Source organism: Notolepis coatsorum (genome assembly GCF_963971535.1).
Source record: "Notolepis coatsorum genome assembly, chromosome: 8".
NCBI classification, from domain to species: domain Eukaryota; kingdom Metazoa; phylum Chordata; class Actinopteri; order Aulopiformes; family Paralepididae; genus Notolepis; species Notolepis coatsorum.
This window is the reverse complement of record NC_140172.1, coordinates 41,710,405-41,720,960: the sequence shown is the minus strand read 5'-3', so window position 1 is coordinate 41,720,960 and position 10,556 is coordinate 41,710,405. Positions and strand designations below refer to the sequence as shown.

Below are 10,556 nucleotides of genomic sequence, written 5' to 3'. Positions count from 1 at the left end.
GTCTAAAACTTTAATAAAAACACATTGACTAAAAAAAAAGATCCAGCTATTTCATATCCAACTTACCACTTAAAATGTTGTCTGAAAATATTTTATGTTCAACTTTAGGTAGAAAAGAGAAAGTTTATGAGCAAGCCACATCTTGTACACACACACACACACACACACAAGGGTAGGTTGACAGGTTAATTGAGTGTTGATCTCAGTCTAGCTGACCTTTATCTGCTCCGGCTCTGAGGAAAAGCCCTCTCTCTGCACCAACAGTTTGCCGTTTGGAGCTATACTACAATGTGACATTTTGTATCGGCAGGAGACCCAGGGCCCATATTCACTAAGCACCTCAGTCCCGAAGTAGGAGTGCTGAGGATTCAGTGGCCAGGAACATTTATCTTTTTATATTTTGTTTTATGAATCCTTTACTTAGAGAAAATTACATTGAGATTTCTGTGACCCAGTGAGAGCATTTCTATAATTGAATATTCCAGATACAAGTTAATATCCTGGTTAGGGTCTTAGATGTGATATGGTATTATTTTGTATGCATTTTCGTATTCCAGACGGCCATTAATGTCCGTACACAAGTGAATGTATACTGCGTACTGCCATTGAGACAGAACTCACAAAGACACAAAAACCCTGCAGTAAACCGAATAAAGTGTTTACATTCCTCTGCGTCCTGCTGGCTAATAGCAGTGGCAGCTATCATAAGCAGGATATGGTGTTTACTTAAAGACAGAGAATACACAGGCATGTATTAATGTGCAGTGAAAACTGTGTATCTCCAAAAAGTCCACTTTTCACAAATTAAGACTTTAGAATCATTACTTCATAGAAGATGCTTATAGTATTTTTTAAAGTACTACAGACCTCGTTTTACATGGGTTTTCTGGGACCTATAGGATTCACAACATTGGCTCAGTATGTAATAAGACAGTGTCAAATCTGAATGCAAGAGAGAAAATTAGAAACACTACAATGGATGCCACTCTTGTGCATGTGTGAATGGCTTAAAGCAACAATGTGCCTTTTTTATTAATCAAGTTCTAAAGCGTGTACAAGGCAAACTGAGGTCACCTTCGCTGCTCTAGCGGGTCTGATGAGACCATTTGAGGTTAGAGCAGCAAAAGTGAGTGCTGTGTTGAAGCGCGGTGGTCTCAATTTGCTCTGTACACACTCCAAAAATGCATTCCATTAAATTAATTAATAGAAAATAAATGTTTTATAAAATACACATTGTCGCTATAAATGTAAAAAATGTGTAGACTCCTTTTCAACAGTTAGGTGAAACAAAAACCAGAAGCAATGTTTTTCATTCAACTACTAGTCTGTCTGTGACATCAGTTTGTTGTCTAATGACTAATGAGCCATTGTGTACATGGCGCGCGTTCATGGTGGCGCTGTGAAGGGTTCCGAATGTCATGAGCGCGCATCCCGCTCTGAGCTCAAAATGCGCGTTCATAATAGAAACTCCTCTGTTAATATAAGGCTAGGGGCCTACAACTCCTATGTTTGTTGCACCCGTCTATCAAAACAGGCAAACCTTTTGGATTCGATTTGCCCTAGAGATGCAGCTGAAGTTGTCTGCTTCGCTCTTTCTGCTCCTGGTCTGTCAACGGGTGCTGACGACCGATCCAAACGAACCCCAAGATAATAAAATCAACCAACCGAAAAGACGCCTCTCTCTGCAGAACACAGGTAGGGAAATCTCTGTGTGCTCTGTTGATCTATCGATACAGCGACGTTGCAGTGATATGTGCAGCAGATTTACCTTTCATATGCCTACTTTCTGAGAGCGCCAGATTAGTATTTCAGTAGGGGGGCCTGAGTAGGTTACACCACTTTTTGATGGTAACTACACAAAAACTATTTGTAGGCTACACATTTGTTTCTTATATGAGTCTATAAACAATGTATAGCTGAAAAACGACAACAACATAGATACGTTTTTATTGTAATTTCTTTCTAAAGATAAGGACCACACACAGCCAGGGACAATTAACAGTGGTACATTTGTGTGACACTCAGTTTTAATGCTTAAAACCATGTAGGCTATCAATCAAAATAAATAACTCGGGTAAAATCTTACATTTCACATAAAAACATTAGAATATAAATGATAAACAGGTAGCTATATATTCTTCCAATTTAGCAGTGGCCATCATTGTTCGTTTTGAATGTATAACCACAAGGGTTTAACTTTATTATGTGCGATTATTAATATTTCCACGCCTTCGTTTTTTGGTCAAGGGGCAGTACCCATTTTATCCATTGCTATCCTTCACAACAAATCGTTTTATAATATATATATAATTAATTTATAAAATAGGTGGCTTGTTCTGAAAATATGTCGGGGCCCCTAATGTCAGAAAGGTATCGAGGACTAGCCAATAGGTCTAGGGCAGGCCATTGTTTTTATTGAGCAAATAAGTCTGATATTTGTTCTGGTTAGGGTTCCCAAGCGCGTATAGGGTCCTCCATGTGCCCCTGGTGGTCTCAGGGGTGCAGACTCTATCAACGATCCTGTTTCAGAGCCTTTTAACTCTACTCGGCCCGAGCAGCAGTGTGCAACTGCTCGCCGCTAACTGCCGGTCTGCCGCGGTCTCCTGTTCTGTCGGTGCGCTGTAATTCAATGCGCTCTGTGGCTCTTTCATATCCAAGCACATTCCCCCCGTAGCTGCTCTCCAATGGCACGTCTGCTCCCGGTGCGCGTGGTGCAGCAGGCGCATAAAACAGCAGCAGCACAAAACAACAACAATCCCACTGTCTTTTAGATAATAGCATACATCTGTCAAAAAAAATGCAAAGGACATTGAAGTACATAGATGTATGGTCAATAATACACTTCTCTCTAGATGAGAACACAATCAATCAATTTGACCTACCATCAAATCAAATCAAATCAAATCAAATGTATTTGTAAGGCCCGACAACACACGTTAATGTCTCCATGGGCCAGACACGTCTTCTTTAAACAAGTCAAGAAGAAACATCACAATAAATCAAGAACAAAACAAAAACACTGAAGTCCAAAATAAAATGTAAAATAAATAAATGAATGCAACACTCCCAGACATACAAACTCACTAAAAACCTAGCAATAGGAAAAAAGCACCACAGGCAATGTGGAGGGGAGAAACCTTAGAAGGTCCGTTCAAGGGGGGGGATCTCCCTTCTTAGATGTCGGTGATAGTAGTGTTGCTATAAAACAACCATAGAACAGATTCCTCTTTAAAATGTTTGACATATTTATACCCCCCCCCCCCCCCCTACACACATCTCTCTCTCTCCCAGCTGAGATCCAAGGCTGTTTGGTGAGTTCAGGGGATGTTGGCTGTGGAATGTTTCAGTGTTTCAACAACAATTCCTGTGAAATCCAAGGGCTGCACCACATCTGTCTCACTCTGCTGCACAATGCTGGACACTACGACTCACAGGTAGGGTGGCACGCACGCACACACTACACACTCCTCAGTATGTACAGCACATTGTACTGTATCAATGTTTACAGTGACATCTTGGCTTGCAAACCCATGAACGAGATTTGCAGACTAGCAATTTATTGTGTGATGGTTAAAAGTAGGTTTATGTTGACTCTAATTATTCAAGTGATTTTATATAACAAATAAACGGCAGGTCATTTCTGAAGGATGTGCAACAGTGCCGTCTTTATAGATTGTGGTGCACTATGTTGTTAGATTATGTTAATAAGATGAGTCTTGCCTTTCAGAGCAAGTTGCTTTTGAAGGATGCAGTGTTTCTTGTTTATAGTGGTGATGATACTGTAGTACTGGTTGTAGAGCTAAACCACACAGGAGGCAACTGGAATTAGATACAGTAGCCTAGTTTTCTCCCATAGAGGTGCATCAGGGAGTGAAAACACTACTAACGTGTCTCTCACATAACCAGCATGCATACCGATATCTTTAATGTAAGGATTCGTAACCTGTACATTTCCACTAATGCTTGGAGTCTTATCGTCCAGGACAGATCCCCTGTAGAGAATCCCTTCCCTTTCAAGTTTAGTGCTGCGTTTTGAGTTGTGTAAATGGCTGCTTCGGAGCACGTCCACAATGAGACACAGGGTTCTCAGACATTGCAAAATGAAATTCAAGGACTTTCAAGTCCTTTTCCAAGCACTATTTTTTTCATTTTAAAATGGCATTTAAAAGGATCCAATTTTAAATGCATTTATTTTTTTATTGAAAAACAAAATCGGATCCAATATTTATGGCTTTCCAACAATTAGTTACACTAGATAAAAAAAAATGCTATTTCTTGATTCAGAACAATTTGATCATGGATGAACAACTTTCAATGCAAATGTTTGATTTGAATTTCAAGCACTTTTTAAGCACCTTGTAAACAAATGGGCTGTTCTCAAGGAATTCCAGGCCTTGACTCTTCCCCCCCCGCCGTCAAAAATCAAGTACTTTAAGCACTTCAAGGACCTTGTGCGAACCCTGGAGGCGTGTATGCCTTCTACAACAGAACTGCGTTTCCGCGTTCGAGTTTTGCGCTCCGATTGGCCAGGTCATGTGACATGTGCGCCAATCGTGGGACAGCAAGTTCTGCGCCTATTTCCGGGTCTAACAGCCTGCAAACTACCTGGCGTTCTATCGCCATGCTCTAAGACAAACTCTAACCTTAACCAACTTCGAAAGAGCGCCTAAGCTTAACCAGTGTAGAAACTTGCGGTCCCACGATTGGGCGTACATGTCACATGACCAGAAATGACCTGGCCAATCAGAGACGCGGAAACGCAGTTCTGTTGTAGAAGGCATTCAGGCACCCTGGAGACATCTCCACCCTCCCCCTCTAGGGAGTTTGAGGCATTAGAAGCAACATAGATATTTTTGCTCAGGAGTCAGGATGAAAATGAGTAGCCAGTTGCATGTGACAATAATATTTCTTCCAGGGTAAGTCGTTTGTGAAGGATGCGATGCGGTGCATGGCGCTGGGCCTGCGGCAGCGCTTCAGCTGCGTGAGCCGCCGGTGCGTAGCAGTGAGAGAGATGGTGTTCTCCCTGCAGAGGGACTGCTACTCCAAACACCAACTCTGTCTGGCCTTACGAGACCATGTGGACACCACCGGAGACCTGGTCCACTTCCACCTGCTGTTCCCACCAGGGTGAGGGCTTACACACACACACACACACACACACACCCCCCACCGGAGACCTGGTCCACTTCCACCTGCTGTTCCCACCAGGGTGAGGGCTTACACACACACACACACACCCCCCACCGGAGACCTGGTCCACTTCCACCTGCTGTTCCCACCAGGGTGAGGGCTTACACACACACACACACCCCCCACCGGAGACCTGGTCCACTTCCACCTGCTGTTCCCACCAGGGTGAGGGCTTACACACACACACACACACCCCCCACCGGAGACCTGGTCCACTTCCACCTGCTGTTCCCACCAGGGTGAGGGCTTACACACACACTGTATATATCTGTATATCTTGCACATTACGAGAGGTGACAATAAAGCGGACTTTGACTTGACTTAATACATTGTGTGTCCCACTAGGCCGTACGTGGAGTTGGTGAACTTCCTGTTGAGCTGTGGAGAGGAAGTGAGGTCATGGGTTGGACATCGGTTGCGTGGGCAATGTGAACAACACTGGGGGTCACTGTGCAGCAGCTTTAGCGGCACCTGCTCTCCCAGCCAATCAGACGCTCCTCCTCCGCATGCCGGCAACTCTACCCTCGCCATGACCTCGCCTCCCAACGTCCAGGACCCTCCGTCGCTGCTGGCCACAGAGCCGGAGGAGCGCGGTCTCGTTCAGACCGACAACGCCACCGAAACGACCGTTACCACTATGTAGACCGACAAGACAAACAGACAGGCAAGCAGAGACTGACTGGCATGACGCCAAATCATGAAGATAGATATGGAGACGGTGATAAGAGAATGAAAGCAGAACCAGATATTATCTACCTCAATACAACGCTGCAATAAACCATAGTGACATGTATACAGTACTCCAGGATGGATGGACACACACAGGTCTCTGGACTTGGACACGGGTAAACACAGGGAGTTTGTCTACAGCTGAAGTGCGGCTGATGATAGACAGTGTCTATAGAATGTCTTACTATTTAAGTGTTTTTATTTATTAGGAATGCTTTTGCATCATACAGTATGGTCCGTTGCAGCATACTCTCGCCCATCATACATTGTCCTGTGTTAAAACAGTCTGCAGGAGGGCATTTATGAATTATGAAGATACATTTCTGCCGTTTTAACTTCGATCTCATTTCATGTGAATCCTTTGTCCTGGTTGATATGATTTGCATCACTTAAATGGTTTTCTACGTTACTATGCATTATGTTTGCGAGCATGTTCACATGGTTATAAAAGTAAAACAAAATAAAGATATTGATATTGATTTTCTTTTACAATAAAAAGGATCTTAAGGGTAATGCCACCCATTTTAAGAACTCGCATTATGTTCTTCCTGTACCCCAGGACAGTTGAGTCAGTATTTATGAACACACACCACTCTCTCCTAAAGCTAGAAATCAGAGAACCTTCCAATCGGTGATGCAACTGGGTGGCATTCCCTTTTCCTGTCAACTTTCTCAAGCTCCAGTCTCCTAAGTGGGCGGGACCTTTACACTGGCGCTATTGTCTAACACTGAGATCGCTGGACAAGTCTCAAACAAACTTGTTTCAACGGTGGATCTACAAGTCTGAAAAACATTGATTCAGTGTCAAAATGTTCATCAGCATCTTGTAAGGGAAGGTCCCAATATTGACCTTGATTTCAATAGTAATGAAAATAATAGCCACATACAACCAAAACGGGGGGGGGGGGGGGCAGGCAGGCAGTAACCCGCCAATGCTGCACCTTGTGTAGTTCACGTGATGAATTACAGGAAGTGAGAAGCATAGATATATCTATGGTGAGAAGGACATGAAATGTTACTAACAGTGTATGCTGCCATCTCCTGGTAGAACAATGGTAACAGCGGTTGTGCAATGACCATAATATTCATCATAATGGAGATATATGCAAGTTTATTCAAATAGACATTGACCATTTATCAACAGTTGAACAGTCATTCTCAACACGAGAGATGCCCCACACAGTACTCTGTGGTTGATGTCTGCTTCGAGGGAAGGCACTAAGGTAACATTTTAATAAGTAGTGAACAGTCAACCCTGGTTTAGACCTGAAATGACAGCAGTATTCTGTAGCTTCAGACAGATGAAGGAAAAACACACACAGGACACAGCAATCTGACCCTATCAAAATACCTTGGCCCTGGTTACCTCTATGTTGTAGATTAATGTGAGGCATCCCAGTTGAAAATGACAATTTTGGCTGGATAGGAAAACATTTGAAATATTATCATATTTTGGCTTTACATATACTGTAGTTTCATAAAACATATAAAGCAATTATCAAAAGCAACTATAAATATTTTTTGTGTGTTTTCGTATGAGCTGCATCAGGTACACCAAGCTACTGTAATGTTCTCAATTACATTTTTCTTTTCACCTTAAGTTAGAGATAGATACTAACAATACATTTGACATGGTGCTTCTTAACAAAATAGCTAGTAATTTATGGAAGATTTAATTTGAAAAAAAAAACTCTTTGAAAATGATCAACTATGTAGTTATTCATCGCATTGAAACAGAAAAAATACTTTGACTTAACTCATTCAGAGCCACGCCCATATGACTAAATTAGGGCTTGTATGCCAGCGCTTTAGTCAATGGGAGGACGGGGATATTTGCGAACGCTTAAACTATATCTTAAATTATGGCTATGGGTCTAATACACCCGTCGCTTATCACTGACTTGCTTGCAGTCAACATGTACGAAACGGATTGTTTTTTCATCTGTACATTTCTGTTTTATACCGCTTTGAATACGAGTATAGTTTGAGATTTCTAGTAATTCCAGAGAAAGACACGATAATAGCCCTTTAGTGGAATACACAAAACACCTTGTCATTTTTCAGCTGATTTATGAATAGTTTTCAAATAAACGCTAGATTATCGATAGTATATGTGTCCTCATGTACCAAGAGAAGCGGGGTCTGAAAAATCGCTTCTCCGTACTTTGGTCGGCGCGAACCTCTCACACACACACACACACACGCTCCGATGGCAGAGAAAGGAACATCGGATTACCCCAAGATTATTTTTTTTTATCCACTTTTTCTCCCATTTTCTATATTTTCTCCCATCCCAATTTCGTATCATCCAATTCAACCCTCCCCTGTCACGAACGCTGTTTCTTGCCTCCCACAAGCCGGCTGCAATGTGGACTAAGTCATACATAGCACAAGTCCCCTCCGGTACTTGAGGTAACAGCAGTCGCATCTTTTCACCTGCGCAGCTCGATCTCTCAGTGGCGAGGAGTAACGCGTGGGAGGCTCACGCTGCCCCCGACACTTCCTGATTCTACTGCGCAGGCGCACCAACCGACCTGTAGGAGTCGCTGTCCACAACGCCCGATCCCCACCCATCAGTTTCCCACCCCCTAATACGGCCAATGTGTATTAGTATGAACGACCAGCTAAACTGAAAGCAATGTGGAGCGCTGGGATCGAACAGGCGATCCCAGCGTCTCTGCATTCGTGGCGAGCGCCTTGCCCACTACGCCACGTAGCCGCCCTGGATTACCCCAAGATTCGTAACATAAAGGCCTTACCTCACATCTGATGTCATGCAAAAAGATTAATCCAATTCCTGATCGCCATTCCAAATATCGATCGCGTCCATTGATCCAACATTATAGTCCAAAAACACATAATCCACGATGCTCCCAGTGGGGGGACTCAATGCAATCGTATCCAGCTGCATGCCCGAGAAGTAAAACCTGGACCGGACTTATTTTTTTGATGCACAGTCCCAGCCAATCCAATCCAATGATGTGCAATACCATCCGGGAGACGATAGGTGGCGGTATTTGCCCTTTGCGAGCTCAGACCCATTCCCAATGATAACGTCAGGCTGGATGGATGAAAAATGAATGGATATCGCTAATAAAAGAAATAACGATTAAAACCTGACTATACTCGTGATTGGCACGCAAGCGATGGCGAGTTAACCCGACTATATTCGTGGTTGGCACTGAATGGGTTAATCCACTGAGAGGAAAAAGATGTTCTAACGAACATGCAAATCTTTATGAAAAATCTGCTAATTTACCAATAATAACAAAATATATAAAAGTCATAATACAAAATATTGTATATTCTGTATCCCAAAAAAGGTTTGCACAGTTGTAAAGTTCAGATAGAATGAAAGCCCCCCCTCCTGAAGAATCCCTCCAGTGTAGACCGGGGTTTGAATTACGATTCTTTACTGTTTTAACACTGTAATCTCTCTTAAGTCTGGAATATTTTGTATTTTCCCACTGTACACATTAAGTGCAAAACATACAGGACTGACTGCCATCTCTCCTTTAAGGGTATTTTCACACTTAAATCCATTTGAGCCATTCAAGTGGACTCGGAGCTATTAAGCTGGTGATATACTACATTTTAAGTGGCTGCGTTGCGAGTGGCATTGTTCACATACTTGCCTGCATATTTTGTCTGTACCTGGAGGGTTCAATCCGAACTGAACTCATCAGAACTGAAGTGAACACAACGACAAGTGAATTCACAAGTGAATTCACCAAATCCCCTTTTTAGTCCATAAAAAAAAAAGGAGGACTGAACTTGGTTGGTCTAAAGCAGGGGTAGGCAACCCTAGGCACGCGTGCCTGCATAGGCACGCGGGGGCATTTGCATAGGGGGCAGCATTAAAAAAAAAAAAAAAAAAAAAAAAAAAAAAATTTTTTTTTTTTTTTATATAAATATTATAGTGAAATATTTTGCACTGTTGTCGCATTTATCTTGTTGAAATCCTCCCACAGGTTCTTTTTACTACCACATATTTAATTGAGACCCTTTATTTGTTTATTATTTCAATTTAGCTGGAAATTGCTACATCATTCAGTAACATTTGCAGAGCCTTATAACAAAAACATTATTACGGTCACCATTGTGACCAGTGGGATTAATCAACAAATTGTATTATTTATTTTTCTATTTCATTGAACATTGCACATGTTAAAAGCAATTTTCTTTACTCAAAATGTGAGTATTACCAAGTCAACTTGTGTTCTTAAAACAATGACAATAAACATAGTTTTATTAGGTTGAAATAATGTGGTTGTGTACTTATTTTTCTGTTAACTTATTATGGATTGAAAACTGAAAACCTTAATGCACAGTAACTGAACTCAATATTTTTAAGTTCTGGTAACTTATTATTATATATTTTTTTACAGTGTAGTCTTGCGATCAATCAAAACTTATTTACACGATATACCTCACATTCACCCTCCATTCACATCCTGGTGTTCTCCATTAGGCCTGTAGGTGGAGCTATGACAGCACACGTACAGTACACACACCAATGGTGTGTGATGTGTCCAAAAATGAATGGGCAAATGTGAGTGAAATGGTCGCACTGTATGCAGCTGTTTGTCTGCATTGCACCCCCCCCCCCCCCCCCCCCAACTCAGATTTAGGGTTGA

At 42.1% G+C, this 10,556-nt stretch overlaps 1 protein-coding gene across 1 annotated transcript; it reads left to right on the top strand.

Annotated features, from left to right (window-relative positions):
* Positions 1 to 1,565: 1,565 nt before the first annotated feature.
* On the top strand, positions 1,566 to 5,833 carry stc2b (stanniocalcin 2b; the record flags this gene model as incomplete). Its single annotated transcript, XM_084320387.1, has 4 exons — positions 1,566 to 1,695; positions 3,292 to 3,434; positions 4,916 to 5,127; positions 5,536 to 5,833. 4 exons carry the CDS (start codon positions 1,566 to 1,568, stop codon positions 5,831 to 5,833), a joined length of 783 nt encoding a protein of 260 aa, XP_084176513.1.
* Positions 5,834 to 10,556: the final 4,723 nt, after the last annotated feature.